Raw genomic sequence first — 24,812 nt, forward strand, 5'->3', positions numbered from 1 at the left:
GCCTTTATCTGCTGAGCCATCTCCACAGTTCCCCTACCTTTTATTTGAGACAGAGTCTTGCTGTGTAGCCCAGGCTGGCCTCAAACTCATGCCAATCTTTCTGCCTCAATGTCCCTAATGGTAGAACCACAAACAGGATGCCTAGCTCTCTACTTTTTATCTTATATATATTAAAGATATATATTTTACATATATTATATATTAATATATATTTTTATCTTATATATTTAAAATACATATTCTCTTATCCTTCATCTTCCTAGGCATGTGACTAAGATACCTCCCAACCCCCTCTCCCACTTACTCAGCAAATGTTAGCTGGCTGTGTTTTATAGAGAAGGTGTTATTCCGGGGACTAGAGTTGTTTTCGTATATAAAATCCCTCTCTGGTGGGGGTTGACAGCATAAAGGAAGCAGAATTGGTGTTTCTAAGTGTTTTGGTTTTTTAATATGGCAAGGAAGAGGACAGGGAGCTCAGGGTTGGGGAAGGCTGGGGAGGGCATGGAAGGCTATATAGAGCAGGTGACCTTGGAGTAAGGCCTGAAAGAGGTGGTACATCACAAGAGCAGAACTAGCAATGGGAAGAACATTCTGGACAGAGGGAACAGAAGCTGTTAAGGCCCCAAGGCAGCCATGTGCCTGGCATGTTGATGGAATGATGGTCTAGACTAGTCGGAGAATATGCTGTGTCTGTCATTGTAATATGTTGCCTTGACTCAGAGCTGAGAGGGTAAGGAGTTTTGGGGAAGTCAGGGTGACACAAGACACTGGAAGGCATTTTTAAAACATTTTTGCTATTGTATAGGAAGATGAAAATGGAAGCTAGACCACTTAGCAGGCAGACGGGTCAGGTGATAAGATGCGTCCAGGGTCAGGTACTCAGACTTGTTGAGTGGGCAGGAGGGCTAAGGGATCCGGGAGCCATGTCTCAGGATGCAAGCCTCTAGACAGGAGGTGTTGAGGTTTCCTGAGATGGAGTGAGAGGTAGAAGTCAGGTTGGTCTTGGACCTGCTCAGTGGGAATGTCTGTCTGCTGTTCAGGTGGGAAGTGTCTGCATGAGGAGCCAGCTTATTCCTTCTGCAGCAGTCACATCACACCAGCTCTTCTTGTGAACCTTCCGATTCCTGTTGGCACCATGTTTCCAGGGACCAAAGTCTCAGTCTGAAAACACTACTGAATGATCAAATGTCAGAGCAGGAAAGGGCCTAGGATAGGAAGCTGCTGAACCCACATTCTTTGTTCAAATGAAGAAGAAGGCTCAGGGAGGGGTCAGCTGTAAAATCAGAGCCCAGCACCTGTCTCCCCATTGAGCCCACATTTAGTGGGAGCTGTGGAACCCATGCCTCTGACAGTGCTTTTCCTTCTTCTCAGGCACCATGGAGTGCTACACGGAGGAGAAGGCCAACAAGATAAAGGCAGATTACGAGAAGAGGCTGCGGGAGATGAACCGGGACCTCCAGAAGCTACAGGCTGCTCAAAAGGAGCATGCCAGGCTACTCAAGAACCAGTCCCGCTATGAAAGGGAGCTGAAGAAGCTACAGGCAGAGGTAGCGGAGATGAAGAAGGCCAAGGTAGGCAGAGGGTATGAGGAGTGGGGCTTAGGGTCCTATGCTGTGTCTTAGAATCCATATCCCACGTTAAATATCATCGCTGCTGTCAAGTGTCACTCTTCCACTGAACACACAGCGTCATCCGATTCAGTTCTGCCCCAACCCACGCACACTTAGTAACCTCATCCCGGTACTGGGTTCATTGCAGGCACCCTGCTCAATGCTGCCCCTTGTGTTGGGCATCTGCACTGTACAAGGAAGCCTTGAAGCCTATTTGATACAACCCTTGCCTCTAATAATAATAATCGGCACCATGGTCCGCTCTTAGTTAGGCATATTATGTGCTCAGTTATACCCCATCCTTAGGAAAGGTGAAAGCCATTCCCATTGTGATCCTGGAGATTTGAGGCTCAGGGAAGGTAATTCCTGCTACCAGGATGTAGCTGGGATACCAATTCTGCTGCTGATGTTCCAAGCTGGTGTGTGTTCTTAGTGGCTCTGGGCTCCCTTTTCCACTTTGCCACAGCTCACAGGGCACAGTCTGTAGGATCTGCCCTCATGATGTTGGGGGCTCAGGTCTTAAACTTCTGGCATCTGGTTTCAGGAGTGGTTTCAGCTCCTGCCTGAGGTTTACAGATCCTTGCTCAGAGGTGTATGTCCTTAATCACCCTCAGACCTTCATCCCATGGTTCTTAGCTTCTGGTGTCTCCCAGCCCTCCGGCACTGCAGCTAAGCTCTGGGGCTAGCTACCTAACAAAGACTGGCAAAGGTGGTAGCCTCAACAAGCTGAGTCCCTTGGGAATGGAACAGGAGCCATTAGTAACTGTATCTTTAGTGCTGTCCTGACTTATGCTGAATATTGAACACAGGAAAGAGGCAGTTATTGATCTTAAAGGAAATGGAACTGTACCTGGGCAGGCGCTGTCCCCACGCAGGTCCAGTGCCTCCATCCGCTGATGAAGAAGTTCAACTGCTGTGGTCAGTTCAGCATAGCCGCAAAGAGCCCCATGTTTACTTTCTACCTCAGTACCTCTACCCCATGGTACCTCTACACGATGCCACTGATAGTAAAAAGGGCTTGGGATTTAAACACCCAGAGTCCCCCATGGAACCGTTTGGTAATGCAGAGAGGGTCCAGTGAGTTTTAGCCTCAGGCTGTCTGTAGTCCACTATGACCTGGGCCTTCTACAGGTACTGCTGAGGCAACATTGACACGCTTGTCCTTGTTTGTGTCCCATTGCCCATCTGTCCCTGTCTCTCGCTAACCCCCAGCCCCAGCTTCTTCCTGGTGCCTCTTCAGGGTAGTTCTGGCCTCTCCTTAGCCTGCTCCCATCTTGAGTGAGAATGACCCTAGAAAGCCTCACAAGAGAACATTCTCATGGGGTTCTGAAACTTGGGGGAAAAAAAAAAAAACAAAAACCAAAAAGAGCCAAATGCACAAGACATGGTACAAAAGGAGAAGAATCTACATCTATGCATGGTCCTCATTCTTAGATTCTGAGGCTCTTCATCTGGGAGCCAGCTCTATCCACTGGACAACACTTTTGTGATACCAGGGTTCACAAGAAAAGAAGAGCCTCGGTTTATCCCAGGGGTGCCCTAGCATGGTTCCAATTCTTCACTAGAAGGGTAGAAAGAGGATCAGCTAGCTGGGTGCGGTGATACATGTCTGTAATCCCAGCACTCTTGGAGGCAGAGGCAGGCCGGATCTCTGTGAGTCTGAGGCCAGCCTGGTCTACAAAGCAAGCCCAGGACAGCCAGGGCTACACAGAGAAACCCTGTCTCAAAACAAAACAAAATGAAAACCAAACAACAAAAGATCAGCCAAAGACTGCAAGCAGAGTCTGTCTTAGGGAATCTTAACTGGGTGAGGCCTCGTGGCAGGAGGGCATAGTGACTTGTGTCTCAGAACTGCAGAACAATGCTGCCTCAGCACTGAGGCCTGTTTCAGCACTGTCCTGTGCCTGGAATGACGGATGCAGCCACACATGTAGGTTATACAGATGAGCTGGAGCTGGGAAGTGAGATGACCCCAGCTCCCAAGTCTAGACATTCCTAGCTCTGTGACTGTTGGTCATGTTGTCTCAAAGGCTCGTTTCTTTCATTATAGAACAGGAGCGATGCCTTTCTCATATGAGTGTCAAAGTACGGGGCCTGCCGTGTAGCCAGCTCTCATTATACCGCTATGACTGTGAGACTGGCCCTGGAGTCTCAGCTGTGCTGATGATAGTGGCTTTTAGTAGGGCTGGGATAGACTTCAAGCCAATGCTGTCTAGAAGGCTACCTCCCTGACCTGCGTCCTCAAGACCAGCTGCTGACTGAGGCACTGGGCCACTGCTGCCCAGCCCTGCCTCACCTCCATTGCCTCTGCTCTCCTAGGTAGCACTCATGAAGCAGATGCGTGAGGAACAGCAGCGGCGACGACTGGTGGAGACCAAGAGGAACCGGGAGATTGCTCAGCTCAAGAAGGAACAACGGAGGCAGGAGGTGAGAGCCCCCGCCCCCGGAGCTTTCAACCACTCCTCTTGCCAATTACCCACCTCCTCCCAGTTCCTACTGTTCCAAGTGACAGCAACAACCACTGTTGGCTTCTGAACCAGCCCCTACATGTCTAAAGAAATAACTTGAATCCAGAGAAGGGCATGAATCTGCCCAGGGTCACCAGCAAAATCAGACACATGGAGCTTCAGGCCTAGAAGAAATAGCCTAGGAGGACTGGGCATATAGTCCCAATTTACGTTAATGGTAGGAGATAAGACCGAGAGAATTGTCCATGTGGGCAGGAATTCGTCATGGCCTCCCCTGGTAGAAGGGATATCATTTTATCTACTATTTGACATGTGAGACTCACTCCACACAAGAAAACCTTGAGCTTTTGGCTACAGAGCTGCCCAGCCTGTTCCCTGACTGGACAGAAAGCAGTGGTGCACGCCTTTACTCCGGCACTCAGGAGGCAGAGGCAGGTACATTTCTGAGTTCGAGGCCAGCCTGGTCTACAGACTGAGTTCCAGGACAGGCAGAGCTATACAGAAAAACCCTGTCTTGAATCCCCACACCCCCAAAAGACTGCTGCTAGTGGCTGAATGTGACCCAACCCTTTTTCTTTTAGTTTCAGATACGGGCCCTGGAGTCTCAGAAGCGCCAGCAGGAAATGGTCCTGAGGAGGAAAACTCAGGAGGTAAGTGCCCTCAGCAGGCAGGCTGGATGTACAAGGTTAGCCCTGGGCTCTCAGGAGGCAGGCTGAATGTATAGGGCTAGCCCTGGCTCTCAGGAGGCAGGCTGGATGTACAGGGCTAGCCCTGGCTCTCAGGAGGCAGGCTGAATGTATAGGGCTAGCCCTGGCTCTCAGGAGGCAGGCTGGATGTATAGGGCTAGCCCTGGCTCCCAAGTAGGAGCCTGAATCTCCTTTCACTCAGTGAGCAGCACAGTGTTATGAGTTTGTAGCAGCTTGTGGGAAATGAGTTCTCACCCACTAAGCTGACCCTAGAAGGCAGAATAATAATCCTGTCTTCAGTGCCCAGCTGGTCATTTAAAAAGAAAGAGCAAAAAGGGCTAGAGAGGTGGCCCAAACAGTAAATTACGTCCCACATAAGCATGAGGACCTGTGTTTGAACCCCCGGAGCCCACATTAAAAACTGGGGCATGGTCGAGACAGATGGATCCCAGAGCTTGCTAGCCAGCCGGTCTGGCTAATCGGTGAGAACATAATGGGGAGAGTAACAGGGCATGAGACTCAGGGTTCTCCTCTGGCCTCCACACACTTGGGAACACGTGTACATGCATAGCCAAATGCATATGTGCATACATACCCATAAAATACAAGAGAGAGAAAGAGCATCTTATGTTTATTTTACACTGCAGACTTCTTAGCCCCAAGTTCAGGCCTGCACAGATCTGCCTCTGTTCTCCCCAGCATCTCAAGACAGGCTCTCCCTGACCCTCTTCCTTGCTCACTAGGTTCCCCCTCTTCTTGTCCTCACTTTCCCCAGGTTTCTGCACTGAGACGCTTGGCAAAGCCCATGTCTGAGCGAGTGGCTGGGCGTGTAGGATCGAAGCCCTCCAGCCTGGATTCTGGGGCTGAGGTGTCTGCCAGTACTACCTCATCTGAGGCTGAATCGGGGGCGCGCTCTGTCTCCAGCATAGTGCGTCAGTGGAACCGGAAAGTCAACCACTTCCTGGGGGACCATCCTGCAGCCACTGTCAATGGCACCCGCCCAGCCAGGTGAAGAGTATGAGTGGTGCCAGTGGGCAGGACCAGAGTGAGAGCATGAAGGTCGAGGAAGGGCTCAGGTGCCTGGGCTGTCTGCCTCAGGCTCTGTGTGGGGGCTCAGGAGAGCTGCGGAGGTTCAGGGCAGCCAGCCAAAGCCCCTTTGCCTCTGCTTCCCAGGAAGAAGTTCCAAAAGAAGGGAGCCAGCCAAAGCTTCAGTAAGGCTGCAAGACTCAAGTGGCAGTCCCTGGAGCGGAGGATCATCGACATTGTCATGCAGAGAATGACCATCGTCAACCTGGAGGCGGATATGGAGCGTCTCATAAAGGTGGCACCTGCCTCCCCATCTCTCCCACCCCACTCTCCACATGTCCAGTCACTTCCCACTTCTCTGGCTCCTCACTCTTTTCCCTGTCTCCACCCCTCTGCTCCTCATGCCTGTTCTGACCTCTGGACGATCCTAGACAGGCGGGCGGTTTGGTGTAGGAGCTGCGGGCACGGCTTGCCCATGCCTGAGATGCCTCCTCCATCACTGTCTCCATCCCCACCGTCCCCAGAAAAGGGAGGAGCTCTTCCTCCTACAGGAGGCGCTGCGGAGGAAGCGGGAGCGCCTGCAGGCAGAGAGCCCTGAGGAGGAGAAGGGACTACAGGAGCTGGCTGAGGAGATCGAGGTGTTGGCAGCCAACATCGACTACATCAACGACAGCATCACTGACTGCCAAGCCACCATCGTGCAGCTGGAGGAAACCAAGGTGCCCACAGGACCCAGCCTGGCAGAGTGGGGTGCTAGCAGTGAGTGGGCTTGGGCAGCCCTGTGTGATGGGTTTCTGCTCTTTTGCTCTCGTAAAGGAGGAGCTGGACTCAACAGACACATCTGTGGTCATTAGCTCCTGCTCCCTGGCTGAAGCCCGCCTACTGCTAGACAACTTCCTCAAGGCGTCCATTGACAAGGTGAGCTGGCCATTGACAAAGCTTCCCTGGCAACAAGGCATGCATCACACACCCTGGGGGGAAGCCCCCACGGGTTTGGCTCCTTCCCACCTGCGTCATTCACAGGCCGGGACAAGCTGCAAGCCTCAGGTTCCATGGCTATAAAAGGGAATTTGACAATACAGAGCTTGTAGCTGGTTGTTCAGAGCGCTACACATAAGGGGCTTGGCATACTACAGGGCTTCGATTAAAGGTGACCTAGCCCAGGCCCGTCCACAGCAGGACTAGGCTTGGGTCTGTTGGAGGCAGAGGGAGAAGTGTGTGTACATTAGGGATTGGGGAACAGAAAACAAAAATTACATTCCACCTCCACCTCCCATCCCATCCTTGCCTACCAGAATACCAGGAGTCTTTGGGTCTCTGTCCTTAATCAGTGGCCAGAGTATATGTGCTCTTCTGTCCTAGGGCCTGAGTTTTAGGGTCAGACACAAGCCAGTGTACATATAGTTAGCTGGAAAAAGGTTGGGAGGCCACCGGCCAGACTCTTAGCCAGACTCCCCGTGGCTCCTCAGTGTTGCTTTGTGTCTTAGGGGACTGTATTAATATGCTGGGGTTGCCATGACAAAAATGTCACAGACTGGGCAGCTGGTATAACGGGGATTTACAAAGGCTAAGATCCAGCTGTCAACAGCGTAGTTTTTTCTGAAGCCTCTCTCCATGGCCATTGTTTCCTCCCCATGTCTTCATTAATCGTTCCTCTGTGTAGCTTGCCATGATCTATTATTATAAGGACACCAGTCATACTGTATTAGGGACCACCCTATGACTTCCTATCACCCTGGTTCCCACTCTAACGGACCTGTCTCCAGGTAGATCACATTTTGAGATAATGTGGGCTGGGACTTCTGTATGTGAGTAAGGGGTCGCAAGTCTGCCCATAGCAGGGTATGTGCTAAGTCACTGATATGTGTAGAGGAGTCTGGGAGCTACAGCATCAACCACAGGCCAGGAAGAGTAAGCCCAAGCCTTGTTTTTTGCCTCTAGGGACTACAGGTAGCACAGAAGGAAGCCCAGATCCGGCTGCTGGAAGGTCGCCTGAGACAAACAGACATGACTGGCTCTTCCCAGAACCACTTGCTCCTAGATGCTTTGCGTGAGAAGGCCGAGGCACACCCCGAGCTACAGGCCCTCATCTATAATGTGCAGCACGGTAATGCATAGATCTGGGACTTCCAGCTCCCAAAGCTCCCCTGCTTCAGATTCCCTCAGAAGCCTTCGTCTGATCCTCATGGGTGAGATGCTGGAGAGAGGCTATGTCCCCTTTCTCCATACTCTGATAGGGTCTCATAACCTCCTTCCTCCTCCCCTTCCTCCCTCAGAGAATGGCTATGCAAGCACAGATGAGGAGGTTTCAGAGTTCTCTGAGGGGAGGTGAGTTTTCAAGCAGGGAGTCAGAGGCTGCCTCGTAGCATGCACCCGGGGGTGGAGGAGGGGTTGCCATAGGGACCCAGGGCTGGGCTTGGGTTTAGACTCTCTGGGACTGATATGTCTAAGTCCTACAGAGAAACAGTATAACTATCATGGTCCTAAACTTTTTTGCTTCTTCTTCAGCTTTTCCCAATCATTCACTATGAAAGGCTCTACCAGCCATGATGACTTCAAGTTCAAGGTAAGCCCTGCTGGAAATCAGGCTATAGGTTTAGCAGGGTCAGCCTCTCGTGGCCTGATCCCTAAGATCTAACCCTCCATCCCCAATTCAATTTTGTCCTCAGCAGGAATGGAGTGGCCAAGAGGGATCTTGCCTAGAATTGGAGGTGGTAGGAACTAACCTGGAATTTGCTATGTAGATCAGGAAGCCCATTCTTTTTTTTCTTTTTTGCTAGCCTTTCAGCCTCCTGTGTACCTGTGATTTCACGCCTATGTCATCAGGCCCAGCTCTCACTTCCCCTTTATGGTCCATCACTTGGACAAATTGGTCCACTCATCCTTCCTTCCCTAGGGTGAGCCCAAGCTATCTGCGCAAATGAAGGCCGTGTCTGCGGAGTGCCTGGGACCCCCACTGGACAGCTCCACCAAAAACATCACCAAGTCCCTGGCCTCCCTCGTGGAGATCAAAGAGGATGGAGTGGGCTTCTCTGTCCGGGACCCCTACTACCGGGACAAGGTCTCACGCACCGTCAGCCTGCCCACCCGGGGCAGCACTTTGTAAGGAGGGGATCCAAGTTCATGGGGTCAAGGCGGGCAGAGTTAGGCCTCAGATTCACTGGACCCTTCTTTCCTAGCCCTCGGCAGTCTCGAGGTGGTGCGGACACATCTCCTCTGACCAGGAGGAAGTCTTATGACCGGGGACAGCCCATCAGGTAAGAGCATCTTCCAGAATCCGCTCTAGAGTTACTGCCAGCACAGCCCTTAGGCACATATGTGCCTGTGAGAGTCTTCTCTGTGGATCGTACACACTTCCTAATATGGCCGGATAGCATCAATCATTCAGCTTTGCCATGAAGCCTCACCTACCATGTCAGGTGTGGGCTCAAGAAAAGCCATGCCCATGAGCCCCGTGAAAGCACGTATGTCTAAATCATGGGCTGGAAACTCCTGATATGCACAAACCTAGATGGCTCGCAGCAGCTTTGACTGGTGTTGTCCTAACGTGCCTTAGCTGCTTTTTGTGGCCTTAAATTCTTGGAAGTTTCTACTCTTTCAAAGGCTTCCTCCTATGAAGGACGCGGGGACTGTCAGAGAAGTCGCATAGACATCTCCGGCTAGCCAGGGACACAAGGACCCTGCTCTGTAGAGTTTCCACACAGATGACCCTTAACGGCCCCATGGTTCTATACGTCATCTTAAGTGGTGTGGTGGTCTTCCCAGCTGCATGAGGCGTCAGGGCTCAGAGTGACCACTGCAGCCTACGTTGTTTGGAGTCTGACTGGTGCAGAAGAACTGCTCCAGACCCCGCCTTCCCTCCTCACCGAAGCAGATACCTGTAACACTGGCTTGCACAGGGCCAGCGGAGAGTTGAGCAGACACCTGTACACTTGTACCCTCATGGACTTGTCTGTGAACTCAGAGAACATGCTGAAGTTGTGGTCCGAGGATGAAGCTGAGCTCATGGTGCCTATCCATGAGGGGAATGTAATGACAGCTTTCCAAAGAGAGGAATGAGCAGGACATCAGGCCACTGGTCTTAGAGAAGATGGAGGGCCAGGTTCTTGTGAGGAACTGGTCGTGTTTTACATGATGTCAGCATCACTTTTTTTTTTGGTCTCTATTTAAAGGCATCTTAGTTACTGTACACCACTGATTGTTAGAATTGAGCTCAACCACAGCGCTGCCATTCAAGCCCCAATGAAGCTTGTCTAATCTTTCCCAGCTTTCTAATGCTTAGCAACATCAGAGAGCACTGTTGCACTATGCTTAGGGACTGTTTGAGTAATCAAAATCACCATATAATTGGGCATGGTAGCCCACACTTATGATCTTAGCACCCAGGAAATAGGGGCAGAAAGATCATTGCAAAGTCAAAGCCAGAGTGCTCTGCATAGTTAATTCCAGGCCAGCCAGGGCTACACAGTGAGATCATGTGTCAAAATGCAATAATAAACAGAGGCAGTAAGTAGGACATCACCAGGACACTCGCTTCCAGGAAGGGTGGAAACAGCCTCAGCTGGAATCACACATTGGAATTACTCAGAATTTTCACTGTTCAATCTAAGTCTGAGAATCACACAGAAAGTGACCAGGAACACTGATTGGGGGATTACAAATTTCAAAATGTAGGTGAATCTCCATGAGGATGTGATTTTTAAGAACAGCATCTAGGGGCTGAAGAGGTAGCCCTGTGGTTACGAGCACTGGCTGCTCTTCTAGAGGACTGGGGTTCAACTCCTAGCTCTCATAGGGGCTCACAACCTCCCGTGACTTCAGTTTTAGGGTGTTTGATTCCCTCTTCTGGCCTCCGCAGGCAGAACACCCACACACATAAAAATGAAATAACTACAATTTAAAAGAACAGCTTCTAGGATCTTCCCTGGGGAAGGAGCTCTGAGGTTACTACACAACAGGCTCTGTCTTCTGGGGCGTTGGGGTGGGACAGAAGCTGGAAGCCCAGTACGAGGTGGACTTGTAGGCAAGGGTGTGGTCACTGATGACTTTCTCTGTCCTCATTTACCAGATCCGCAGACATGGGCTTCACACCGCCATCATCACCTCCTACCCGTCCCCGCAATGACCGAAACGTCTTCTCTCGTCTCACCAGCAATCAGAGCCAGGGGTCAGCACTGGACAAGTAAGAGCAGGCCTAAGGAGAACACTGAGGCTGGGAGGGAGCCTGTGGGGGCGGGTTAACTGGGGAGACTCTAGCCCGACTGTTCCAGCTCCTCTTGAGTCATGAGGCCCTGATATTCTCGTCTTTTCTGCACTGACCAAGGGTCTCTTCTTCCCCCAAGCATGCTGGGATGGCAGGAAAGAAAAAGAGGGGGGTTCCCTCCCTAGAGTGGGGCAGTGAGGAGTGGTGGCCCTGTGGGGCGAGCACACCAGAGAGTATGCTAGAGTGCCCCTTTTGTCTGCTTCCGTTGTCTTTGCTGTTCTCTGAAGCCCTTTCAACCACTGTCCTACCTGATTGTTTTACACCGGCCCCATGATCCTTGTCCCCAGCGGACAGGAACCTCTGAGCATCTCCTTGTAGCAGGCTTAGCCCCACCTCTACTCATAGCTCCTGTTGTTATGCCGTAGTTGTTATGGGGCCATTCTGTTTGCAGCCATCCCTTTATTCAGAAGGTGCTCAGCCTTGCTTTGTGGTCTGCTGCACATGCACGCGTCCATGTGAACTGTCAATCAGCCCAAGAATAGTCTGTCCTCCCTGGTCTGTATAAGAATGTGGTCCAAAGCAGAGCCCGAGGGCTTTTGCTTATAAAGTGGCCCAGAATCTGGGGCTGCTGACTCTAACTAGTTAACCCTGACAGTGGGACTTTGCCTTGGGGAGGACCCCAGTACTCCTGGTTTCATCTCTGTGCTCTCCAAAGCCCACTGTGGCCATCTTCAGTTCTGTAGTTCCCCCAAAGGATTCCTTTCTTTTCCTCTAAAAGCCTTCCTGCCATGAGGACCAATGATGCTATGACCTTCAGGGGGCTATAGACTGTTTGTCATTGTACTTGATACACGCTCCACCCACCCTCTGACATAACTATCCCCTTCTGGCTCAAAATGCTGCTCCCTTGATGCCAAAACCATGAGGGACAGATCCAGCAGCTCAGCCTCCTGGACGCTTGTCCTTCCCTTACTAAAGGAGCTGTGGGCACCCTGGGCCTCCCCATCATTATACATCTCTCCCCAGTGCCATGCAATTGACTTTACTGGTCACTTTGTTCACTGTTTCTTTATTTTGTCTTTGAAACAGGGTCTTGTCATGTATCTAGACTAGTCTCAAACCTTTCTCCTTCTGCTTTAGCCTCCCGAGTGCTGGTATTACAGGCATGTGCCACGACATCCAGCTTAACCTTGTCCTTTTTTTCTGTTCTGTTCTGTTCTTTTCTTTTCCTTGCTGTTCTTTCTTTCTTCCTTTCTTTTTCTTTTTTTTGTTTTGTTTTGTTTTGTTTTGTTTTTTTCTTTTTTAAGAATTGGGCTAGGGCCTATCCTTCCCTGGTCTACAGGCTTTATCCTATCTAGTGGTCCAGTCTTGGGGCCCACATACAACACAGAGTTAGCTTCTAGACCTGGTCTGAGGAAGAGGAAAGAGTAGCAGGGTCTCCTTGTGGCCTTGGATGTGCTTGAGCATTATTGGGGTGATGCAGCTGGCCCCAGCTTATGCAGTGGGACAACCAGAGAGCTTGGAACTAGCAAAGAGACCTGGAACCATCTCCCCAAGAGTGGGCTGGCCTCCCACCCCTCCTGTGGCCCTTCTCCTCACCCCTACCCTGCTAGCTGAGAGACCCCTGGTGGTCCATTACTGGGGACTCTCCCAGCTCCCAGGCCAGTCTGTCCCTATCCTCCCCCCTCTTCCAAGGCCTTCTTCAAACCCTGCCTCTCTCTGCCTTTCCTGAAGAGAATAACCGCCCTCTGACGTCCCTACGCTGTTGCTGCTGCCGCTGCTACCACCATTCCTGTGTGTGTTTTCCTCTCTCCCCTAATCCAGCTAATTTTCTGCCCTTCCCAGGTCTGATGACAGCGACTCCTCTTTGTCGGAGGTCCTGAGGTACACACAGAATGTCTCTCGTGTTTGATTCCCCTTCTCGCTCTCTCTTCTTTTTCTCTCTGCCTCATGCTGCATCCTCCCTTCCTGCCTGTACACCTGTCCTCAGCATGCAGCCCCTCCTCTCCTAGCCCCTGCCTCTTCCACATCTGTGTCCCTCCTGAGACCTCTTCTTGCCCAATGGTTCCTTCCTCTACTGGTGACCCCATGGCCTCAGACTATGCCATGCCTGGCTAGAACTAAGGGCTTGCGGTGGGGGAGGGTGCAGTTGCTTGTGGCTAGCCCTTTTCTCCCTCCTGCCCTGGACAAGGTCAGGAGGGACATGGAAGCCTGGGTTGGGCTGGAGTTGAAGCAGAGCTTTGCTGAGCAAAAGGTACATGAGGACCTTGTCAGCCTGATGGTCTTTATTGAGTCATTAGCTATGGTGGCTGTGCTTGCGGTTCTTGTAACTTAGCTTGTGTTGGTGGGTGAGTCTTGCAAACTTCAGCTGGGGGGGGTCTACAAGGCAAGCAACGCCCCTGCTTATATCTCTTGGCATGCAGCTTGTGGGTGTGTCCTCCCCTTCAGCCCATGGGACAAGCGGAGGCTGGTCCCTCAAGCCTACTGAGCGCAGATCCTCCTCGGCAAGGGGGTGAGACTTGGGACTCTGGCAGCAGAAGGCTCTTGTTTAAAGGCCTAGAGCTCCCTCTAGCTCTCCGTGCATGCTCTCTGCTCGTCATCCTCTGCCGTGTGGTTAGCACCACTGATTATCCTCCTGTGCAGCGAGGCCTTGCCAACAGATGTTACCTGTAATGCGCCAGCCTCTTCAGAGTGCAGACCCCTTTCAGTACATTTTCATGGTGACCTTGGCCTAACTCTGCCCAAACTGGCATCACAATCTGGGAGCGGTCGTCTTGGTAAACCCTAGCCATTGTGCCACCATCAGAAATAGCACTCTCCTTTGGAGAGCCTGGATGTGGTTTTAGATGTCACTTGGCTGGGTCTCATCCCAAAAGACCTTCCCAAGAACGATGAAATCATCCTCAGAACCCCAAGATGCAGATATAGCGAAACCCTCATGCATCCTCAGCTCGGCCTGATTCCTGCTGCCCGAGTGCTGTGCAGAACAAGCAGGCAGCTTTCCAGGTCCAGGCAAGCTAGTTCCAGACCCCAGCTTGGCTGTGGTCCCCTGCGGTGATCTATCTCTTTGGAGTTTTTAGGGGATTGTTTTTGGTTGATTGGTTTATGTTTGACAAAATTTTCTTATATGTGCCTTGAGCTCCTTATATAGACTAGTCTGGCCTCAAATTCACAGCAACCTTCCTGCTTGAACCTACCAAGTCCTGGGATAACAGATGTGTGCCCAGCCCCCATTTATTTCTTTGTAAATGACAGGCACAGGTCTGACTACGCTGGTCCAACTGGGGGCTCTGGGTAGGTATCCACCTGCCTCACTGCTGGAAGGTTCCAACCCCAGCACACTGACTGGCAAATGAAGTATCCCTCTTTCCTTCCCCCCATTTTTGATTGCCAAAGAAGTGTGTAGACTTGGTGGGAGCTACAGAGGCCAATTCTAGCATTTGGGCCTCTGCCCTGCCCCAGTGGAGTTGGCTGCATGCTTTGTCTCTAGCTTCAAGTTAGGTAGCCTCTCCCCACCCTGTTCCTTCCAGAGTGCCTGGCAATGGGCTTCTCCCACAGTGCTGAGGATGGCAGCTGAAGCTCTTCTGGCTCTCAGACATTGGTGGAGTTTTGCTAGCAGCACCGGAATCTCTCATTATTCATTGTCCCCTCTCAGCCCAGACCCCTCTCTTTCCTGCCTCAGTCAGCCTGGCCACGGTCTCCTTGGCTGACTGGCACATCCTCTCTCCCTCTCTTCTGGGAAGGGGCATCATCACCCCCATTGGAGGAGTAAAGGGAGCACGGACGGCCCCATTGCAGTGTGTCTCCATGGCCGAGGGCCACACCAAGCCCATCCTCTGCCTGGATGCCACCGATGAGTTGCTTTTCACAGGGTCCAAAGGTGCGTGGAGACTTGAGGGGCCAGCGGGGTTAGGCTCTCCCACCCATTCCACTTTCCTTTTCCAGAGTGGCCTATAAAGGCAACATAGATTCCCCGCCCCCCCCAAGAGCTGAGGCTGCGAGGAGAATTTGTTTACCACTCTATCTTTTGTCTTGGCTCAGGGCTCCCACCCAACACACCCCTGGCCTCATGATCCTAGAAGCTCTGATACTGATACTGCCCCCCTCCTCCAGACCTTTAGACGTTTTGAGAAGCTTCTCTGAAGTCACAACATCTCAACTCTCTAATATCACCACTTCCTCCCCAATATTACCCAGCACCCACGTCATTGCTGCAGCTGCACCCGTGCAGTTCCTCTGGTCTCCTACAACTAAGTCACAACAACAACAACAAAACTAAAGATTTGACCAGAAGAGAGAACAAGTTTGCCGCAGACGTGCACGATAGATAGGAGCCTGGAGCATTATGACACATACACACTTATACACACACGGGAGAGAGGGCGTGGCCATCAACTGAGGTGGGACTGATTGGCTCCAAGTTTTTCCATGTTTCTTTGCTACTTGGTCATTTAATATGCAGTGGATTTGTAGGAATTTTCTTTCAGCCCAGGACACCTCAGCAATGATCAGAGCGCTCACCGTTATTTAAAGCTCTGAGCCCCTTCTCTGTCTCCTGAGTTTTTATGAGATTGCACATGCACACATGCTTCTCCCTCAGACCTGGCGTTCTGAAATGTCTCTCCTGCTTTCCACACTAAGCATGACTTCCCACTCTCCTTTGGGGGAGCTTCCCAGCCCCTCAACTGACGTCACCTCCTCCTCATAGTCCTTCCCTGTCTCTGGCAGACCGTAGCTGCAAGATGTGGAACCTGGTGACGGGGCAGGAGATCGCAGCTCTCAAGGGCCACCCCAACAACGTGGTCTCTATCAAATACTGCAGCCACTCGGGGCTGGTGTTCTCTGTGTCCAGCTCCTACATCAAGGTCTGGGACATCCGGGACTCGGCCAAGTGCATTCGGACACTCACGTAAGTACACTCCCGCACTTAGGTGACCACTAAGCACAGAACAGCCTGATTAGGTGGGCACAACAGTTCTTACTAGCCCATAGAGTTGCTTTGACAAGGTGGCTTGGGGGACAGTTTCTGAACAATAGGCTGGTGAGCCTTTGGCCTACCTGGCCACTATCTGTGCCTCTGTCCTCCAAGACCTACCATTTGAGATGAACTGTATATATCCCAATGAATTCAAAAGCCAGGCCAGCCACCTGCCTCACACATCACCCAGTGTGGTCCTTCGTGTAGGGACCCAACCCTCCCAAAGTCAGGTTTTGTCCTTCTAGGATATAAACCCTCCTAAAGTCAGATTTTTGTCCTTATATGTGCATTGTAAGCTACAAGTTGTTTAGTCTGATGGTTGAAAAACAAGCACAGAGGATATTTAGGGCCAGAAACTTATTCTGCATGAGGCAGTAGTCACAGATAATGTCACACATTTGACTGACCTGCAGAATGTAGAACACCCAGAATAACTCCACTATATGTGGTGAGCTTGGGTGACAGTGTGTCCTGCTCAGTGTGACTACGGGGAAGGCTGTACATTTTGGGAAGGAAAGAGGTATATGGGAAAACTCTGCCCTCGATTTTGCTGTGAGCCTAATGCTATTCTTTTGTTTGTTTGTTTGTGTGTTTGTTTGTTTTAATGAAGCCTGGGGCAGGGAGTGGGTAGTACACAAAATGAGAATGAGGAAATGGAGACTCTGAGAAGTTAAGTGATTTCTATGTGAGCCAGGTTCAGAGCCTGTCCCTTGACTCACAGTCTATTCAAACCCACCCACGCACACCAACAGGTCATTGAGGCGTGTTGGGTAGAGTGTAGCTCTCCCGTTGGCCTGGTTTTTAGGGGAAGCTGTTCTGCCAGGATAGGGGATGCATCCTGGAAGAAGGGGCTCTTTTCAGCTGGTCTGAGTGAGCTTTGTTTGTTTCTTGGCCTGTGTGGATAGACTCTTCTGACCTCTGCCTTTGCTTTTTCCGCTCTGCATAGGTCCTCAGGCCAGGTGATCTCAGGAGATGCTTGCATAGCCACATCCACACGTGCCATCACCAGTGCCCAGGGGGAGCATCAGATTAACCAGATGGCCCTCAGCCCCTCAGGCAACATGCTCTATGTCGCCTCTGGCAATGCTGTTCGCATCTGGGAGCTCAACAGGTCAGTGAAATGTCTGGAGAAGCCCAGGGAAGGTCCACAGGCCTCTGCATGGAGTGTCTCACCCTAGGGCGGAGGACCTCGACTGCCTCCGGTTCCCAACTCTATATGCTTGTTCTCTGTGTCTGAAAACCTTGGTCCTTGGTCTTGCTTTGAAGGGGAGAGAGAATAGACTGTCCAGGCCTGTCTATTCCAGGTCGGATTCCCTCCAACCCACTGTCCCTGACTGGGCCTCTCCCCACCACAGGTTCCAGCCCATTGGCAAACTGACTGGCCACATTGGCCCAGTGATGTGCCTGACAGTCACCCAGACTTCCAACCAGCATGACCTCGTGGTGACTGGCTCCAAGGACCACTATGTGAAGGTACCTACAACTGCCTTGACACAAGCTGGGGCCTGGCTGGGGCCACCTCTGCTCTGAGGCCTGAATGGTGCTGGTCTCACTATCCCTCCTTTTCTCCCTTTGTTACCTGGGGAACACATAGTAAGCAATGAGACTTGTGAGGATTGCTGCTGGAGAGGGCATCTCAGAGAAGACAAGAAGGTGTGTGTGGACAGTTAAGGGTGTAGAATTATTCTGTAAATGGTGAAAAATTAACAAATGCATGAGGATTGCAGGTGGAGCCTCTGAGTGGGATGTGAAGCAACCATTAAAATGATAAATAGAGGGAAAAGGCAAAGTATACAAAACCCACTCATTTGATTTGCTCCCTATGGATATAGTTAGACACTCTGTGTGGCCAGAAAGTAGGAAGAAGCAAATAAAAGGAGACAGAGGTGGTGGGACTATAATGGCAATGTTCTTCCAACAGTGTTCAAGGCCCACCCCCAACACGCCCCTCTGCCCCTTCTCTGCAGATGTTCCAGCTGGGCGACTGTGTGATGGGCACCATTGGACCAACCCACAACTTTGAGCCCCCTCACTATGATGGTATCGAATGCCTGGCCATCCAAGGAGACATACTGTTCAGTGGCTCCAGGGACAATGGCATCAAGAAGTGGGACCTCGAACAGCAGGAGCTCATTCAGGTTCGGGGAATGGAGGGGAGAGATGAGCCAGGGTGAGGCCCCAGGTAGACCTTAGCAGAGCCCCTCCAAGCCTGCCTGTGTCTACCCTCATTGCTGCTGCCCCCACCCTCATCTCCCTACCCTGCTCTCAACAAAGCCTTTGCTTCAGGTTTGAATGTGAAGCACTAGATTAGCCTAGCTCTTCTGAAGATTCCCAGCACAGATTCAGAAGTTTGAATGTGGGAACTGGGCAGAAGAGCCCATCCTTTGAGTCCCCTAGCACAGTGAAGCTCAGCTTGCTCCTGGAATGATAGGCTCTGTCTGTATAATAGCTGTAGATGCTAGGAGCCAGGTGGCCTCCTCCACCACCAGCAAGAGGGCTGCATGTGTTCCTGGGGTCCCCAGGGCAGGCCCTCTCCCTTCTCGGACACCTTATCATCCCTGACCCTCCTACAGCAAATCCCCAATGCTCACAAGGATTGGGTGTGCGCCCTGGCCTTCGTCCCTGGCCGGCCCATGCTGCTGAGCGCCTGCCGGGCAGGCTTCATCAAGGTCTGGAATGTGGACAACTTCACACCCATTGGTGAGATCAAGGGCCACGACAGCCCCATCAACGCCATCTGCACCAACAGCAAGCACATCTTCACAGCCTCCAGGTGGGTGCTAGGCGGAGAGAGCTTCTTTGCTCCCATCCCTGTTCCTAGAGCGAGCAGGTTGACAGTGGTCTCAGGGCTGTGCAGCTGTCCCCAGAGATCCAGTTCACAGAGCAGAACCCCACAGGGCTCTCCTCTCTAAACCTACTGTTCATCTTCACTGAGCACTAAGTACCCAATGTCCTGCCTGCTGCGCTAGGCAGGGGATCAGGGAGCCACTGGGACCCAGGCCAGGACTGTCTCCCCAGCTATTCCAACTACTCTCGCCCCTGGGCAGGAGCTAAGGAGTGCCCTGCCACTCCCGACCCTGTGCTCCTCCAGCTGCAGCTCTGGCCCCCTGTGCAGGCAGTGCCAGGCCCCCGATCCCAGGGGTACTACTCAGCCGGGTTTCTTCTTCTCTCTCCTTGTTCCCACCATGTCCCTTCTCCCCACTCCCATCTCTTCCTACCTCTCCTCTCTGCCTCTCTGCCTCTCCCCCCCATAGTGACTGCCGGGTAAAGCTGTGGAATTACGTCCCTGGACTCACCCCCTGCCTTCCTCGCCGAGTCCTGGCCATAAAGGGCCGCGCCACCACCCTCCCCTGACCCTCCCCAGCCCTCCCCCTTTCCTCTCTCATTCTTCCCCCTCTTGCCTTTTCCTGTCTTTCCCCACCTCGATCTGAGCTGCTTCTTCACGGTATGAGATTGTTTTACTCTTGACCTTCTTATTCTCCCTTCGCACCCTGCCTGGCCCGACAGATCGCCCCACCCGCCCCTCTTGCAAGCATGAGCAGTGGGACAGAACCCTAGGTAGCAGAGAGCAGAGGGGGAGGCGTTCAGGCCTGGACAAAACAAAAACAAGCAAAGTCCAGGACACCAGTCCTGCAGGGTCTCGAGACCATGGCCTGGGCCCTCCCTCTGCCCGGTACCCTTCCCCGTATGGTCCCTACTGCTCCTAGGCAGTTATCTGCCTTAGCCCAGCCATATGTGAGGGGGGTAGAAAGTCTGCCCAACCTTTATTTTGGGGGCAGCCAGCTGGGCTCACATGAAGGCTGAGTGGCCTTACTCTGTCCTCCCCAGTGACCTGACGGTGAAGTTCTGGAGCATGCGGCGGCTTCCAGCAGCCCACCCTTGAAGTTAGGGCTGAGGGTGGTCAGACCCTCAGACCCAGCAGCAGCAGCCTACACAGCATGGAGAGGAAGCTGTGGCCTGACCTGATCAAACCAGCCAGGTGCACCGAGGACAGAGGGTGTGGTCCTTCTCTTGCTCTGCTTCCTCCAAAGTCCCCTCTGTCCCTCCCCAGCCTCCTAAGAAAGGAGAGGCTGAGGAGGGAATTAAGCTGTGAAGCCAAACGGCATGATTCCCCTCCCCCATCAACCAGTCCCTTCCCTCCTCCCGACTGGCCACAAGGTCTACTGCTGAGCCAGCCCTGATGCCTCTCTTCCAGGCCCTCAGCCCAGGGTGAGACTGAGGGAGAAGCAGCCCTAGCCCTACCCCCATCCATCTATCTTCCAGTGAGCTAGCCTCTTCCAGTGTCCCCACCGCTGGAGCCACTACACCTGCCTCTGAGCCCACCAAGGTAGTTCTCAGGTAACCATGGAAACCAGACATAAGCAGCTGAGTCCTGAAGCTGACCCTAAATCCTACAGCCACCAACAACCAATTCAAATGGGGCCCAGTCATTCCCTGAGGCCTCATTCTGCTGGGGCCTTGGCGGAGCTTCTTAAACAATTCCTTTGGGAAGAAGGTCAGCAATACTGCAGTTATTTAATTTATTGATTTTTTTTAAATTATTTTTACGTTTTGCTGTTGCCTCCTGGAAACTGACTTGAAGTTTCTTCCCATCTTCTTCCCTCCGCTCCTGGCGAGGGGTCTTCTCTCTGGCGTTCCTGGGGCCCCGCTCTGCTTGCTCTGCAACCGAGGCCCACTCTACCCTTTGCAGCTCTGGCCATTGTCCCAGTTCTGCCCACCCCAGCAGACCTTCTAGTATAGACCAGGCCTCTAGGCAGCCTGATGCCATAGTGCCTTCCTCCATCCTGAGGCCTGGCATCATGCTGGGCAGCCTTACACCAACCATGCCCGCAGCCCACATGTGTCTTCTACTTCTGGGCCTCGTGCCCACAGCCCCTTAAAGGTCCACCCCGACAGGCAGGACCAGGGAACCCATGCTCCCCAGAGTCCTGTGTGGTCCAGTGGGAAGTAGCTTGGTAGACTGTCCACTAGGTAGGCTTGAGTAGTAAGACCATCAGGTACTTTGCCTAACCCCCTAGCCAATTATGTTTCCACCCCCAAGGGAGACAGGGGGCCTCCTCAGCTTCTTTTAGTTTTCTAGAAACAGGTTTTCAAGCCTTAAAATCAGCCTGGGCCAAAGGTTCCTCCCTTTTAAGTTAGCATGAGGAGGTACCGACTCCACACCCCACCCCCCCACCCCCCCACCCCACCCCACCCCACCCCCCGCTTCTTCCCTTGGCGCTGTGGGCTCAGCTGCTGGGATGAGGTGGAATCGGTGTCTGGCGCCCCCTCCTGGAACAACTCTGAATTTATAGGACTAGGCCTTGAGGGCCCAGCTCTGTTCCTCACCCCGGTCTTTCCCTGCCCTTAAGCCAGTCCATACTTACTCTGCTGCTTCACTGTCTGTGCTTTCTGGTCTCATTCTGGAGCCGTGAACCCCAGATCCATTCAGAGGACGTGGTGGCTTGTGGACTTTGGAGAGCTAGCATAGCGCGTCTGCACCTAGCTCATCTCCCTCTATGGTGGCTACATTGGTGCAAGCCATCTCAGAGCTGCGTCTGAGGCTGACACTAAGACTGTCCCGCCGATTGGTGGCCCCTGCCAGACGTGGTGTTAGGTCTGGGGAAATGGGTATTTGGGACCATGCGCCTGGAAAGCGGTCAGCTGAAACCTGGACAGTCTGTCTGCAGTGACCAGAAACCCTCCTTCCTCTGCTCATTCCAGGAGTGTTAAGAAACTTCCTTAGCACTCAGAAGCAACCACATCTTCATCTCCTCCTTCCAGTTCCTGAGTGGAAAGCCTGGACCTTACACCCTGTAAGAAAACCCAGAACCTACCTGCATGACTGTTTACAAACTACAGAAACACACGAGACTTGTATCCCGACCCTATGGGCTGGGCTGCCCCAACATGGGGTACCTGTACTGTAGAGCTGCAAGGCCAGTTCTTGCACAAAGTGTGTGGTCTTACAGCCCACGAGAGGTGCTCACCGCCATTGCCCCCTTTGCCATTCCCGATGGGCCACTACCTCATGGTGGGGCTGCTATGCTGTCCCAGCGAGTGTCATTAACTAAACTTGAAATACTTCGGAGCTCTGAGCACATCATCCCCGAGCCATTCTGAGCTGTGTTCTGGGAATGTTGGAGTTCCTGTCCACTCTTTTAAGGGTGTCCAAGGTACATAATCAGGGGCAGGCCCCCAGCTCCACTCATTGCACAAATGGCCGACATGTTGGAAGCACAAACCGGTTGGAATTTGAGCACAATAGCAGGCCTCTGGGCAGACAGTATGAACAAACTTGAGCCGAGGCGCTCTCTCCCAGATGGCCTGAGTCTTAAATGAGACTAGGGATGCCCCTGTCTTCTGGGACTTGTCATGCTACTTCTTGTGTTCATCTTAAGACTTGAGGCCCAGGCCACATCTGTATGCTGTGGGGCCCTCCCTAGATTCCCCACACCCCAGGCCTTTAAAAACACAAGTACAGCTCTACCCTACCATGCTAAGCCTGAAGAGCCTGGCCCTGGGCTCCCATCTTCTGAGCTAATGCCCACATCCATGCAACTGAAGCTGAAGGGCTTCTATCTAGATGGAAAGTGTCTACTGTCCCCACTCTCTTAGGCCTTCTCTGCACAGTCCTGGGCCAGGACCCATTCCAGTATTAACCAATTCAGTGTTTTCTCTTGTTGGAGAGACATGACTGTACAGCAGCCAGCTCCCAGAAGGCTGTGCCTGGAGCAGCCTTTAGAGACTGCCCAAGGAGAAAGAGAATGTAAAGAATAAGAGGCTGACCCAGCCCAGCCCTTGATGTGGTCAGAATGCCACCACCAACTACTTGAAAAGGGACAGCTATGGATTAGGAAGTAGCCTCCCAGCTGCAGGCTGGGCATTGCCTGTGGCTTGGGCAAAGGGCATAATAAAGCACGGAGCCACGCTGGGAAGAAGCTGCCTCCCTGGGCGTCCCCGTGCTAACCGTTGTGGTGGCAGCGCAGGTCGGAAGCTGATGTGAAGGCAGGACACTGCGTCTCTGCCCTGCCCTCTCCCAGCTCTTGGAGGCTTCCCTGGAGTCTGGCCTGGGTGCAGGCACACCCCCTTGTCTGGTATGTTTGTGTGGGCAGGACCTGCCCTGCAGGAGCAGTGAATTCCTTCCCTTCATGTGGCCCAAAGCTGGGGCATCTGTCCCTTTGTCTTTTCACACAAGAAACTTCTTACTGCTTCCTTTGCTGAGCACAGTGGCCAGGGCCTCTGCAGGCCTTCCTGAGCCCCGCTGTTCCCCACCTAACTCCTAGTCTTCACTGCTCCTTGTGAGCAAGAGCAGAATCTGCAGGGAAAGTTGTTCCTTTGACATCATTGGTCTGCCCCCTGTGCCCACCTCCCTTCATCTCCAGCACCCAGCTGACCTCCCTTTGCCTACTCCCCTCCACCTTCCTGAAGGCTTTGTCAGAAAGTGGGAGTCGGTACTCCTGAGAGTCAGAAAAGACCACTGACCTCTGGGGCCCCGCCCTGCCGCCAGCCCTGGAGCCGTTGCCCCCGCCCAGGTGGCAGGCTCTCGTTTGGCTCATGCGCTCTCCTGTGACACGGTAGCACAAGGTGTGTATATGTTTGTACCTCTGCTGATGACTGTACATAGTGTATGAAAGTTATTTAAGCCTCATGCTGTACATTTCTGTTCTGGAATTGGATGTGTGTGTTCTAAGAACTTGTCATAAATAAAACCTGAATGACCATTGTCCATAGACGTGTGGCTGGCGGGCTGTTGACCTGTGGCTGGTGGCTCTTTCCTAGGGGTGGGATGTTGTTTAGAGGTAGGTGTGTAAGACTGGCCTTTGTGACTGGGCCCCATGGGAGGGCAGTGGTCTGCACTGAGTTTAGGGTTTCTTGGAATCTGTTACCTTCTCCTCCCAATCCTCCATGTGGCCTGCAGGGTCCAAGGCAAGTACAGTCATTCAAGAGCAGGTACTTAGCATTGACTAGCACACACTAGCAGGTACTGCCCCATGTGTTCTTTGTTAGATCGTCCTATCACTGTAACAGTGATGGCTTCTTTATGAACTGAGAACCATCATGAGATAGGGGTGACTCTTCAGGACAGGGCTGGGATTCAGTCAGCCGGCCCCACCTCCACCCCCACCCCCACCCCTCTGCTTTCCTTCGCTAACATAGTGCATGCTTTTTCTAGGCTTGGGACTCCCTGTTGTGTGGTAAATACTAGACATATTTTGAAGACAGAAATGTAAATGTACTGAAGAACTCATAAACTCTGCGATGGTTGTGATTTTATTAAAGATCAGTACTTCTCAGTCTTTGGAAAGCGCTATCCTCTACCCTTTTCATTTGGGGCTGGGGATGAACCCAGAGCCTCGTGCATGTTAAGCGCATGGCCTAGCCCTGGTTTATCCTTCCATCCCCAGCTACATTGTTTAGTTACCTATCCATCCCTCTGTACACTCTTGAGTGTCTGGCCACTCCTCAATACCAACCATCTCAGGTCCAAAGATGACTCTGGTCCTCTCGTCATGACTGCTGGATAGCCAGGAAGCTTTTGTCACTTTGTAAAAAACAAACAAACAAACAAACAAACAAGCGGCTTCAGAACCCAATATAAGCCCCTGCTGCTTATATTGACCCAACAAGCTAGAGTCCCATGCTGGGTGGGAAAGGGTCTGAAACAGGCAGAAGAGCAGGTGGGTGGGACCCTTGGCCACAAATGGAAGACACCATGCCCGGTCCTGCCCCATGTCCCCAGACACGGGCAAAACAGAACCTTCTGCCTTGGAGAACGGGGTGGCTTCCTGAAGATCGTTGCTGGCTGGCCGGCTGAGCCCCAGCACATGCCAGTCTCCTGCCCCACCCCTATTCCCCAAA

At 52.3% G+C, this 24,812-nt stretch overlaps 1 protein-coding gene across 7 annotated transcripts in view; it reads left to right on the plus strand.

Annotated features, from left to right (window-relative positions):
- Kif21b (kinesin family member 21B) overlaps positions 1 to 23,683 on the plus strand; it is a 47,238-nt gene extending 23,555 nt beyond the window's left edge. For 2 of the 7 annotated variants that reach the window (XR_009584566.1, XR_009584567.1), the window contains exons 15-36: positions 1,372 to 1,571; positions 3,930 to 4,037; positions 4,660 to 4,728; positions 5,540 to 5,772; positions 5,938 to 6,085; positions 6,315 to 6,509; positions 6,607 to 6,708; positions 7,732 to 7,897; positions 8,067 to 8,118; positions 8,299 to 8,356; positions 8,687 to 8,892; positions 8,970 to 9,047; positions 10,859 to 10,972; positions 12,839 to 12,877; positions 14,737 to 14,873; positions 15,722 to 15,902; positions 16,918 to 17,082; positions 17,327 to 17,444; positions 17,939 to 18,109; positions 18,545 to 18,744; positions 19,226 to 19,416; positions 19,800 to 23,683. Coding sequence is in view for 3 of the 7 variants with exons in the window: in XM_021636642.2 (XP_021492317.1) it covers positions 1,372 to 1,571; positions 3,930 to 4,037; positions 4,660 to 4,728; positions 5,540 to 5,772; positions 5,938 to 6,085; positions 6,315 to 6,509; positions 6,607 to 6,708; positions 7,732 to 7,897; positions 8,067 to 8,118; positions 8,299 to 8,356; positions 8,687 to 8,892; positions 8,970 to 9,047; positions 10,859 to 10,972; positions 12,839 to 12,877; positions 14,737 to 14,873; positions 15,722 to 15,902; positions 16,918 to 17,082; positions 17,327 to 17,444; positions 17,939 to 18,109; positions 18,545 to 18,744; positions 19,800 to 19,854 (2,795 nt within the window). In the remaining 4 variants the exon portion in view is untranslated. The remainder of the gene's footprint in view (positions 1 to 1,371; positions 1,572 to 3,929; positions 4,038 to 4,659; positions 4,729 to 5,539; positions 5,773 to 5,937; positions 6,086 to 6,314; positions 6,510 to 6,606; positions 6,709 to 7,731; positions 7,898 to 8,066; positions 8,119 to 8,298; positions 8,357 to 8,686; positions 8,893 to 8,969; positions 9,048 to 10,858; positions 10,973 to 12,838; positions 12,878 to 14,736; positions 14,874 to 15,721; positions 15,903 to 16,917; positions 17,083 to 17,326; positions 17,445 to 17,938; positions 18,110 to 18,544; positions 18,745 to 19,225; positions 19,417 to 19,799) is intronic. The other 5 variants (XR_009584568.1, XR_009584569.1, XM_021636642.2 and 2 more) reach the window with 3 other exon arrangements.
- The last annotated feature ends 1,129 nt before the right edge of the window (positions 23,684 to 24,812 follow it).

Source organism: Meriones unguiculatus, chromosome 11, assembly GCF_030254825.1.
Source record: "Meriones unguiculatus strain TT.TT164.6M chromosome 11, Bangor_MerUng_6.1, whole genome shotgun sequence".
Classification (NCBI taxonomy): Eukaryota; Metazoa; Chordata; class Mammalia; order Rodentia; family Muridae; genus Meriones; species Meriones unguiculatus.